This window comes from Neomonachus schauinslandi, chromosome 3, assembly GCF_002201575.2.
Source record: "Neomonachus schauinslandi chromosome 3, ASM220157v2, whole genome shotgun sequence".
Taxonomy (NCBI): Eukaryota; Metazoa; Chordata; class Mammalia; order Carnivora; family Phocidae; genus Neomonachus; species Neomonachus schauinslandi.
The window spans coordinates 61,397,292-61,409,531 of record NC_058405.1 but is presented as its reverse complement, the minus strand read 5'-3'; the positions used below and the strand labels follow the sequence as shown (position 1 = coordinate 61,409,531).

The 12,240-nt window shown below is 48.8% G+C and overlaps 1 protein-coding gene across 1 annotated transcript in view; it reads left to right on the top strand.

Moving 5' to 3' along the window:
• ATP7B (ATPase copper transporting beta) overlaps window positions 1-12,240 on the top strand; it is a 52,424-nt gene that overhangs the window by 23,787 nt on the left and 16,397 nt on the right. Inside the window, 6 exon segments of the mRNA XM_021678318.2 lie at window positions 1,257-1,418; window positions 3,503-3,579; window positions 5,095-5,269; window positions 6,394-6,570; window positions 6,572-6,628; window positions 7,355-7,446. Coding sequence (XP_021533993.2) covers window positions 1,257-1,418; window positions 3,503-3,579; window positions 5,095-5,269; window positions 6,394-6,570; window positions 6,572-6,628; window positions 7,355-7,446 — 740 coding nt within the window.

Genomic DNA, 12,240 nt, shown 5'->3' with positions numbered 1-12,240 from the left:
AGCTTTGTAATAGAGCTTGAAGCCTGGAATTGTGATTTTCTTTTTCAGCATTTCTTTGGCTATTCGGGGTCTTTTCTGGTTCCATACAAATTTTAGGATTATTTGTTCCAGCTCTGTGAAAAAAGTGGATGGTATTTTGTTAGGGATTGCATTGAATGCATAGATTGCTCTGGATAACATAGATGTTTTAACAATGTTTGTTCTTCCAATCCATGAGCATGGAATGTTTCTCCATTTCTTTGTGTCTTCCTCAATTTCTTTCATAAGTGTTCTATAGTTTTCTGAGTACAGATCCTTTGCCTCTTTGGTTAGGTTTATTCCTAGGTTTCTTACAGGTTTTGGTGTAATTGTAAATGGGATTGATTCCTTAATTTCTCTTTCTCCTCTATCATTGTTAGTGTATAGAAATGCAACTGATTTCTGTGCATTGATTTTATATCCTGCCACTTTACTGAATTCCTGTATGAGTTCTAGCAGTTTTGGGGTGGAGTCTTTTGGGTTTTCCACATAAAGTATCATGTCATCTGCAAGGAGTGAGAGTTTGATTTCTTTGCTGATTCAGATGCCTTTTATTTCTTTTTGTTGTCTGATTGCTGAGGCTAGGACTTCCAGTACCATGTTGCACAACAGTGGTGAGAGTGGGCATCCCTGCCGTGTTCCTGACCTTAGGGGAAAGCTCTCAGTTCGGTGAAAACATTCATTGAGCAATGTTCGAAGCAGTCTCAATAGTTGTATCATCATCATCACACGTTCAGACACTGTCTGTAGACGTTTTATGTCTGTATTTAATGAGTGTTCTGGGAAATGTTGACCACTGATGCTCAAAAGAGTGACTTGTCTGGCTTGCCTGACACATATTACAGGGATGGCATGTCTCATTTCAGACTCCCTTTCTCACATCCATATGCACAGCATGACAGAAGTGACAAAACAGAGAGGGTAGGGTGGCTTACGAAAGCTCCTCAGTGTCAGAGCTGGAAGTCAGTGTTGGTTTGTCGCCATCTGCTTTGTGACTGGCTATGTCTCTCGTCCCTGAGTTGGGGAAGAACCACTGTTTACCTGCCCTCAGCCCCTGGGGGAGCGTCCCGGAGGAAAATCTTGCACATGGGGTCTGGAGGTGGGAGTCCAGAGCCTTGGGAACGATGCCGTGGAGGGAGGAAGGGCTCATGGCTGCCTGTTGACCCCGCTCCCTGTGTGCCTTCAATGGGATCCTCTCAATCCCAAGTGAGTAGTATTTTTGTCATCCTGTGCGGCAGATCACGGGGATGACCTGCGCATCCTGTGTTCACAACATAGAGTCCAAACTCACAAGGACAAACGGCATCACCTACGCGTCTGTGGCCCTTGCCACCAGCAAAGCCCACGTGAAGTTCGATCCTGAAATTATTGGTGCACGGGATATTGTCCGAATTATTGAGGTAAGTCATTCGTTAAAAAACATTATACAAGCTAATGTAACGTGTCTCAACTCTACTTCAATTTAAAAAATATGCCCCCTTTTTAAAAAACAGTGATCTATAATCATTGTGGAAAAATGAGAAAATATAGCTAACCAAAAAATTAAAAAGAAAAGAAAAGGTCACCTAACCTATCCTTCAAGCTTTCCCATGGAAGTGAAGGTGAATCGTTTTAAAATAAACTGAAATTAAGTAAATATCAGATAATCTGAGGGTGAAATCAGTGAATTCCTGAATTCCCTGGGAAACATCAATATCAGTAAGATACCTGGGCACATGGGGTTAAATTACCTAATTGTAATTATAAAGTGTTACTTATATCTGTACCAAGTATCTGTAGACCAAAGGATTGTTGGTAATGAGAGGAGTTACACTGCATTTTACCACTATGCTGGGCCTGCTTGACAATGAGAGAGTTTAGTTGTTTCTCGTTTGGAAAATCAATTAGAATAGTTTTCACACACTGCCTCCCTCTGTTCCCTCCCTCGCTTTGTCCACAGACAATCCATTTCCTTTGTAAGGTCTATTGATAGCACACCATAAGAGGGTGAGCATTAGTGGTGATCTGAATGGGTTGCAACAGTCCAGACTGAACTAGGTTTACTCACAAGATGAACTGATGGTCAGGATAAGCCAAGTTTAGCGGGAAGTGCTAATGCAGGGAAACCTCTAGTAGCAGCCTCGGTGTTGTCTTTCATTTTCTCTTCGTTGTGTGTGTGCTGAGGAGACAGGTTGTGTGTTGTGTGGCTTGGCAGAGCTCCCTGTTGTGTGTTACCGCTTCTGCTGCTGCTGCTATAACCCCCCGTCTCAGAGGCAGACAGCACAGCTTCTCTGTCAGGTGGGGAGAGATCCCCAGGGAGGTTAAGTGACTCCGCTCACTGGTATCCAGCTAAACCTTGCAGGACCGGCCCTCAGACCCACACCTCACAGTTCCAAGCTCAGTGGCCTTTCGATTTTTGCCACAGCACAGGCCTTACGGAACAGTAGTGAGGGGCCATTGGTGAGGCCGGGGAGGCAGACTGATGTGCCGTCAGAGGGAGGGTCCCAGGGGGTGCTCGGACCACATCTCCGTCACCTTCTTACTCCTCGTGCCCCTCCTGGCCTCCATGCCACTGGCTGAGCTCGGTGCAGGAGCATCTCTGTCCTCATTTGAGGAATATTGCTGATGTCTGGCCCCCGTTTCTGCATCTCTGCTGCCTCCTTCCCTAATGTAATTAGGCGGGTGTTCGTTGTAAGAGGGTTTGTCTTTAGACAGCCTTAGATGCTCTTTCTCCAGCCATAACTTTTCATTTTCGTGTGAAATCCCATTATCAGAGTCCTGGGGCCCCTCCTTATATCGTCCTGACCGACAGGACATTTCCTGGCGGCCTTTCCCATGTAATTTCGTAAAGGGGTCCGATCAGATGAGGCGGAGAGGGTCAGGGAGTGAGGTGGCGAAAGAATTGCTGGAGTTTATTCCCTGAAAAGAGCCAGCAGATTGTGGTGCGGTGCCTGTCCGTCTGGCTTCAGGGGAAGCCTCGGCTTGCAGGTGCCGAAGGAGCCAGGGTCTGCTCGCCGGGGAGAGGCCCAGGCTGGGAGCCCAGAGACCTGTTCACTGAGCACGGGGCCTTGCTCTTCTGGTAGCACAATGGCTCTGAGCTGCAGTTTCCTCAGGCCGGGAATGACAGCGCCTGACCTGACCACTCCCTAGTTGGGGTTCCTCACACAAAAATTCTGTGTGTATAAATTCGTCATTGATCAGCCTCGGGGCATGTTGAAGTTTCTCCCAGAACCTGCTGCCTTTGCCTGTGGAGGGACCAGGAGTCGTCATCTGAGGCCAGCCCCTGAGGATGACAGTCTGTAAGCATAGATGGTGCTGGACCTCTGACAGGATTTGTAGTGTGATTTGCGTACGGAAGTCATGAGCGGAAAAACCAATACAGTCTTTTGAGGCGATTTTTGATTAACTTTCTAATTTCCAAAGATGTAAAATGCTTTCTACCAGTGCATGTTTTAACCAAGTTCATTCCTCCCTGTTTCTCACTTCTCTTTTTTTTAATAATAAGGAAATCGGCTTTCATGCTTCCCCGGCCCAGAGAAACCCCAACGCGCATCACTTGGACCACAAGGTGGAAATAAAGCAGTAGGTAGAACAGAAAAGGTACCCTGGCGCTCTTGACTAAGTGTCCCCCCCTCTCCGGGCCTGACTGCCTCATTCTGTGCTCATGGGTGTCCCTGCTGTCTTGGCTTCCCACAGCACCTTCCACTTGGAAGAGTTGCCTTTGCTGCCTCTGTGATGTTACCCTCCTAAAGCAGTGCTGTCCGACAGAACGTTCTGCGGTGACAGAAATGTTCTATACCCGCACTGCCCAGGACGCTAGCCACCGGCTGCGGAGCAGTTAGTACGAGCGAGGAACTGAATTTTTCATTTCATTTCATCTTAACTGATTTTAATTTAAATCGCCACTTACGGCTGGTGGCTGACTTAAGTTGGGAGGAAGAGAGTGGATTTTTTTCTTTCACAACAGAGTATTTTAAGACTTTATTTGAATGGGTTCTGGAAGTAGGGTCTGAGGGCAGGAACCATGGTCATTGGAAAGAAAATGGCCTGGGAAAAAGGCGGCCTGAGTTCATTCATTGTTGCAGATGTTCACTTACTCATTCAACAAACACAAGGGCGCTTTTGAATGCAGGACACGATGCCAAGTGCTAGGGATGAATAGGATACCATCCCTGCCTTGGAGAAGCCCATAGCTGGGCTAGGAATGAGTGGTTGAGCAGTGGATCAAGTGGGTTCAGGGGGGTCTGGGAAGCCAACCAGCAGGGGACACATGATCTGAGCCTCGAAGAATGAGAGGAGGTTTGCCAGGCTGTGGGGGTGGGGGTCGGGGGTTGACATGAGGGTCTTCTAGGGGCATGGAGGCAGGGGGCCTTCAGGGATTCCTGTGAGCTCTGTTCAGCATGCCTGGAGCAGGGAAGGCCTGACAGGAGAGGCACCTGGAAAGCGAGCGAGGGGCTATTCTCGGGGCCCTGGGCGACAGGCTGAGAGTCTGAGACTTCAGTCCTGCGGCCTGCGGTTTGCAGACCGGAGTGGAGGCATGCTAGAGCTTCCGCAACACATGGTGGGAATTTCATGGATGCTGACGTGAGACCACAGCTGTCACCTGCAACCCCCACGTCAAACTTTGGTGTTCACCAAGATGGCTTTACAGTTCTCACTGCCTATATTAAGTAATAGTTTAAAAATCAAATGTAAAAGTAAGGTCAGACTAATAAAGTTTTGCTTTTATCTGTTTTTACTTGGGAGTCTGTATAAGATTTTATTTTGAAAAAAGAGCAGTAGGCAGCCATATGGACCGGGATGTTCCACTTCTTTGGGTTCTCAGTTCTGGGCCTCAGTTGCCCCCCCTATGGATTAGAGGCAACAGGTCAGCCTCGGACGGGCAGGGGTGTCTGTATATCTCTGGCACGTCCTTGCCAGGTTTAAACCTGTCGGTGCTCTCAGGTGGCTGGTGTCAGGGAGGGAGCCTTCCCTTCGTTTCACACCACTGGTTGTCTGTCCCAGACGATCTGAAACTGAGTCCCCAGGAGAAGACCAGCCCACAATCCCAGTGACAGGTGATACCTAACAGGCCAGTGTCACTGCTTTGCTCTGCAGGTGGAAGAAGTCTTTTCTGTGCAGCCTGGTGTTCGGCATCCCCGTCATGGGTCTGATGATCTATATGTTGGTGCCCAGCAGCGAGCCCCACGAGTCTATGGTCCTGGACCACAACATCATTCCAGGACTGTCCATTCTAAATCTCATCTTCTTTATCTTGTGTACCTTTGTCCAGGTGCGTATCAGAAAGGGCCAACCTCTGCCCTCCCTGCCTGTGTGTGGCTAACAGGTTCTCCGCCCTCCCGTGCCAGACACAGCCCTTCAGCCTGGCTATCACAGCTGTCCTGCAGGGGCTCTTTTCTCTGTCTTACAACTGGTGGGGGGGGGGAAGGGGGGCTGGGCGCGAGATGCTTAAAAGGACCTGGTTTCACTGTCACTTTCACGGTTGTAGTTGCTCAAACTCTCCCTGGAGTGGCAAGCCCTGAGACAGGCCTCCTGGAACTTCTCCTCCAGGGGTGATATTAAGGAGCTAGCTGAGTTGCTGCTGCTGGGAAGTGTGCCCTCTGTCTGTTTTAGAATATAAAATAAAACTCCTGCCTTAACGACAGAATGCTTAGTTGAAGACTATCTGAGGGCAATATTTGTGGCCTGAATTTGCTTGTTCCTGTATTTTCTTTTTAAATTACAAATGTAAAGTATATTTATTGTAGACAATTCAAACCATGCTGAAGGAGAAGCAGCAAAGGGGAAGATATTCTTTCACTGGAATCATACTCCGCCTCCAGCCCAATCCTGTTCCCCAGGGTTACCTTAGTATTATTACTAGTCGGACATGTATGTTTACAGATCTTCATCTATGTAGAGAAAATACACATGTGCTTATATATGTAGGTGTGTGTACGTGTTCACATAATACAGACACACGGGCTTTTTATTTTTTAACTGGAATAGGATCATACTAGATAAATTGATTTATAACTGGCTTTTTCACTTAACCATGTATTACGGGCATCTTTCATGCCAGTGGTTTATAGATCTAGCACATTCTTTCTCAGGACTGCAGAGCACTGTCCACAGTATAAATGAACCATGCTTTACGTCCCCATGGCCCCCTTGCCCTTTTGATGGACATTCAGGTTATGTACTCTGGGTTTTAAAGGTCCCCCAAGACCTTGACCCTACGTTCCTGTGCCAGAAATCCATAGGCCTGTGAATCAGGAAATACATTTCCTGCATGTCCCCTGCCGAGGAGAAAGTCATGTCCAAGCACTTGCAGGCGCGAGGGGCCTCTGGGCATCTGGTGGCTCCTTGGGCTCCGGGCCTCCTTGAGCAGCTGTTGCTTCCTCTGCTGTCTTTCAGCTCCTTGGCGGGTGGTACTTCTACGTCCAGGCCTACAGATCTCTGAGGCACAGGGCGGCCAACATGGATGTGCTCATTGTGCTGGCCACCAGCATCGCCTACACCTACTCGCTCGTCATCCTGGTGGTGGCTGTGGCCGAGAAGGCGGAGAGGAGCCCCGTGACCTTCTTCGACACCCCCCCCCATGCTCTTTGTGTTCATTGCCCTGGGGCGGTGGCTGGAACACGTGGCAAAGGTAACCGCAGCTGCAGGTGAAAAAAGAACTGTTCTTCAGTAATGTAAATCTTGATTCATCTGAACACCTTATTTAGAATTACTAATTACACACAGTCTAGAGAAAGACTTAAAGAAATGTGACACCTACGTATAATTAGGTGTTCTGATCACTAATCTCCAAATTGGTTGCTACTTCCGAAATCCCAGCTAATCTGGTTAATTATTGAAACCTTTGTTCAGGCACATTGCATAATGGAAATTTCAGGGCAGCGCTCACACCACCTCTTTGTACATAACTGACTATATGGCTTATTAGTCTACACATCCACGTTTCCATCTGAGGGTCATGCCATTTTTAACACCCTGCATTATACCCACATTTTAACCTATTCTATAAAAGAGTAGGACTCAAGCTCTAAGAGAAATTAGATTGAACCTAAAAAAAAAAAAAAGCAGCTAATGGACAGACTGGTTTTGTATTTTCTGCTGAAATGGAATTCATGGCACTTTGTGGCATTGTACGTTCAGTGCGGCGGTGACATGGCTGCGTGTCGATGGCGGTGAGTAACATCTCTCCTGGAGGAGCCTTTTCACATGCACTGTGGCTGTGTTAGGGGGTCAGCCTCTTTCCGCAGGGGCTTTCTGTAACCGCAGCCGCTTTTAACACCAGCCTAGTGAGTGTTGGTCTGGCTTTGCACGGGTCAGCTTACAATAGCTCTTGTTTTCCATTCTGATTATTTCCTAGAGCAAAACCTCAGAAGCCCTTGCCAAACTCATGTCTCTCCAAGCCACGGAAGCCACTGTTGTGACCCTTGGCGAGGACAACTTGATCATCAGGTGGGTTCTCTACATCCAGAGTTTTCAACCAGTTTATATTAATCTGTGTAATACATCTCAAGACACCCAGCATCTTCATGACGTTACACCTAGACCTTGCGGGGGCAGGCAAAGACTTGTACGGTCAGATCTGTCCTCTCGATCCAGGTAATTAACAAGGCGTTTACAGACTACAGCATGTGCAAGAGTTCAGGGTGGGGTGTGTGTAGGCTAAATGACAAATGAGAGGTCTAGGTGACTAGTGTTCCCGGACTGCAGAAGGGGAAGGCTAGAGGCAGTCAGGGAAAGCTTCAAAGAGCACGGACTATACGCTGGACCTTCCTTGCAAGATCTGGAGGATTTACACAGGCTGAGAGGTAGGGCTTGCCAAATAATACAAATGTGAGAAGTATTTTTCTTCTTCATAAGGTTGGCAGATATTAAAAATAATAATTATTATTGCTGGAACTTACATGGCATTTGCTATCTGCCATACACTATTTTAACCTCTTTGTATTAAATCTAATTTAAAAAAAAAACTGTAGGAGGAAAAGACTGCTATTAGCCATATTTTGCAGATGAGGAAACTGATTATCAAAAAGGCTAAGCAACTGGCCTGAGGTCACGCAGGTGTTAGGTAGTGGAATGGGATATAACTCAGGCTCTTAGTTCCAGAGTCCGTGCTCTTAACCCTTCCACATACTGACTCTTAAGGCACATTTAATAATATGGACATTTGCACAAATTAAGGCTTCTGTACTTCCCTGGTCAGCCTCATTTTCATATTCTAGGCAGTGCTTATTTCAAATCTTCTTCACATTCCTGAAGTCTCTCTCTGGCCCCACCACTTTCCCCTTCGGCCTGTGATCTCACTCTGACTGCTGAAAATAGAAGCCATCAAGGTGGGAAATCCGTCAGTTCCCTGTCACTCAGTCACTCAGTGAGCCACAAAGCTAACCTTCCCCATTGCATGCTCCCTTTCCCCCACCCCAGGGGCAGAGGCCTCTCCTTCTGGGCCTCTGCTCAGGAACCTCCCTCTGTCAATTTCATCTTGATCTTCAGGGTGTCTGTCTTTGCTGCTTCCAACCATCCAGTATGACCTACAGTCCAAACCCCTGTTGTCGAAGCAGTCCTGCGCCCCGCCCCCACTGCACATGCCCATTCTTCACACTGTTGCCAGTGTGGGCTCATGAGTGCGTCCCCCAGAGATAGCCCTCAGAGGCTGCAAGCCCCCACCCCTGCTTTCCAGGGGGGCACTCGGCGAGCCTGTGCTGTGCATAAGGCACCGGCTGACCACAGCATGGAAGCACTGGTTTTTGTCTGGATGCTAGCTTTTAAGTACTGGGCGGAATTATGGTAGCAGTAGTTGAGATTTGAGAACTTACCATGTACCACTCCCACTAGCCAGTAGTTCATATCAACTACCTAATTTAACCTGATAACTACCCTATGAGGTAGGGGCTCCCGTGATCCCCGTGTCTTTAGGAAGAACCTGAAGCTTAGTGGGGTGGAGTGACTTGCCCCACGTCCAGGGCAGGTGAGTGGCAGAGCTCCCTCTTGGCCACCTGCTAATCTGTCTTCTGGGCAGGAGGATCCCGTGGGACAGAGCGGCTGGCCACGTGTGGGCCTCCACATGCACGCGACTGTTTGCATGGCTCTGTAGCATTTGCACACCTTGGCTGTGGTTTTTTTCCCCCTTATAAATTAATGACGTGAGAGTTTCTGAGATATGGAAATACTCAGACTGGGAACAAAACCATGGACAGCTGCGTTTACTTGCTGCCTTTCGTTTTGAAGTGCTTCTGAAAGCACCGGCCGCAGTCACACGGACTGCTCGGTTGATTCGGATGTGAGGAGACACGCATCTTTGCCAGAAGGCGAGAGCTACTTGAAATGCCCAAGGACGGGGGGGCTACCCCAGTCAGAAGATGGCGAGTAGCATTTGGCTGTGGACACGTTATGGCCAGACTCCTACCGTCATTATGTGGTTGGCACCATTTTCCAAGCTAGGAGCCAGAAGACCAGAGTTCCTTCAGGCCTTACCACAGGCAGACAGGCTGTGTGCTAGGAGCAGGTCAGTTATGGCCTGTGAGGCACAGTTCCTATCTGTCAGACTAGGGTGGTGGTTCCTACCCCACCTTCTGATGGTGTGCTCCAGCCTGCTGGGAGGAGACAGGCCCGTGGTCACACTCCGCTCTCCCAGGGCCAGAGCCACACACTGTCCGCTGAGGAGCTTGACTTTCTCTGAGATGAGGTGTGCTGGTGCCAGGGCCCCCAAGTCAACCTCTGCCTCTGTGGGGCCTGCCACATTGGGCCTCTGCAGGTGTGGACTGGTCAGAAGGCCACCAGAGTTTCCCACCTCAGTTGTCTCCTTTCAGCGAGACTTGGGCCTGTCCCTCCCTCTGTCCCTCTGCCAGGGACACCTATCTGTCCCAAGTCTTGGGTGATCAGTGTGGCACGTGGTTACCTATGGTAACCCCCTGCCCCTTCCTGTTGCCACCACTCTGTCCCCTACAGCACTGCCACAGGGTCTTCATTGGCCTCCTGCTTGCAGCTTCGTCTCTTTCTAAATATCTTCCCACATTCAAACCAGTGATCTCTTGGAAGCACAGATCTCCTTGTATTCCTCTGTAGCTGGAGCTCCTTTAGCGACTCCCTGCCATCCTTAGGATGAAGTCTGTGTGCTTAGTGAGCACATGAGACTCGGCGTCTGCCCTGGCCCACCTCTTGGACTCAGCCCCTTGTGCCGCCATGCCTCCATCTTATCCCAGCCACACCCCACTGGCAGCTCCCAGGAGGAGGCTCTCGGGTCTCCCCACACACCTTTCTTCTTCCCCTCTGCCTGGCTGCTTGTCCTTCAGGGCTCAGCTTGGGGGGCATGTCCTCCGGAAGCCTTTCCTGTCCCCAGGCCTGGTTGGCTCTTGCGCCACTTGCTCTGGGACACCCACGTGGCAGGTGCTCAGATTACTAGTTGAATGAATGAAAGGACCATGAAATGTTCAAGAAATCACCCCATGTTGGTTGGGGTGACATTCAAGGGCCTACACGACCTGGTCCCCAGTCTCCTGCATTGAAGTCTCCTGTGGTAGTGGGGAAAGCACAGTTATAGACTTCATCTAGGTAGTGGCTGTTCTAGTCTAAGTTTTTGTCTTTTTACTTTGTGTTAGATGAGGTGGGAGAGGAGAGAGGAGACGGGTGTGGTAGACGGACTACTGGCAGAAGCTCCGGAAGCAGAAGAAAGGCTAGGGAAAACACTGTCTCTCAATTAAGTGTATTCCCACACCATGGCGTTTTGGGGGACACAAGCTTCTGAAGAAGAAATGCTGGGAATTCACTGGAAGGAGCCACCTTGACCCCCATCAAGTGCTGCTCACCTTAAATTAAGCTGTTCGGGCTTAGAATGATATGGTCAATTCAAATCAAAGGGGAAATTCAACTTCAGATTAAGCAGAGATTGACATTACTAAAGGTTTCTTAGAATGGCACCCAGTTGGACATGGGTGCCAATTTCTTGAAGAATCCCCATAGAAGCGAACCTTCTAAAGCTTAGTAGTTAGGTTATTCCGGGGGAGAAGGTTCTGCCATTAGCTCCCGATGCCCCTTCTCAAGTGAGCAGGTGCTCCTTCTCCTGACAGGCCTCTCTTACCAAGTGAGGACCTGGTGTGATGGGAAACTCCTCCAGGTCGCGTAGACAGGCCTCAGAGGGGAAGGGCCTGGGCATCTCCATCACTGGGAGACTTTAAGAAGCAGCAAAGAACATTCTCAGATTATGGAGAGTCCTCCTCTCCTCCCAGTTTGCCACCCTGCCCAGCCCGCAAACGGGTTTCCTCATATCTACTCCCAGCACTTGAGACTTCAGGGCGCCCCTCCTTTTCCCACCCCGTTTCTTGTATTTTGGCCATTACTGAACTTACATTCACGAGTCTGCTTGTGGCTTCTGGGGTGTCAGCATCCTGAGAGGAAGGCTCTGCTTTGTCCTGTTCGTACCCAAGTCCAGCACAGTGCCTGCTACACAGAGGCCTGTCACTAGGGAAAACGTCCATTAAGTGAAATTCCCGGGGCGCTCACCGCATGACAGGCACGGTACTAAGTACTGAACACGCATCATCTCAGTTAATCCTGGAACAAAATCACCATTGTAGAAAAGAGGACACTGTGGCTTTGTACCAGGATTTGACCCAGATGGCACCACTGCCCTGTGATTCACCAGTGCCCTACCGAGGACTCCGAGCTCCCAAGGCCAGGGCCGTGTCTGCTTTGCTCCCCACCGTGTCCCTGGCATCTGGTGCACACAGTGTCTCCCGTGGCACTGAGCCTGTATTTATGCACACCAGCCTGAGCGGTGTGTGCTCAGAGCCTTGCAGGGAGGGGGCAACTCTTGAATCCTCATTTTGCAGAGGATGCTCCTGCACAATTTTTTAAAAAAGAAAATTTTGATGTAAATATTTACCATCTCTGCACATTTTGGTTCCCAAGTTTTATACATTTATACATAGCAATGTTTAAAGAAATGGGCATGTAGATTCAGTTTCGTGCCTTTCTAAGAAATCTTCAGGTTTTTGCTCTACTGGGAGTGAGTATCACTTACCTCATATACTTTTGGGAGGATTCAGTGAGAAAAAAACATGTACAAATCTAGCACAGTATGTACACTCAGTAAAGGTCTGTGTTACCTTCACATGTTGATAAGGCAGCTTATTGTTCATTTTTCTCTGTGGTAGTTTGAATGTAGTCCTTGTAGAATGAAGGGAGTGTGTAATGTAAACCTCAGAGCCTGCGTATCTGCTTTTATCACCGTTTGCTCATGAGGCACTG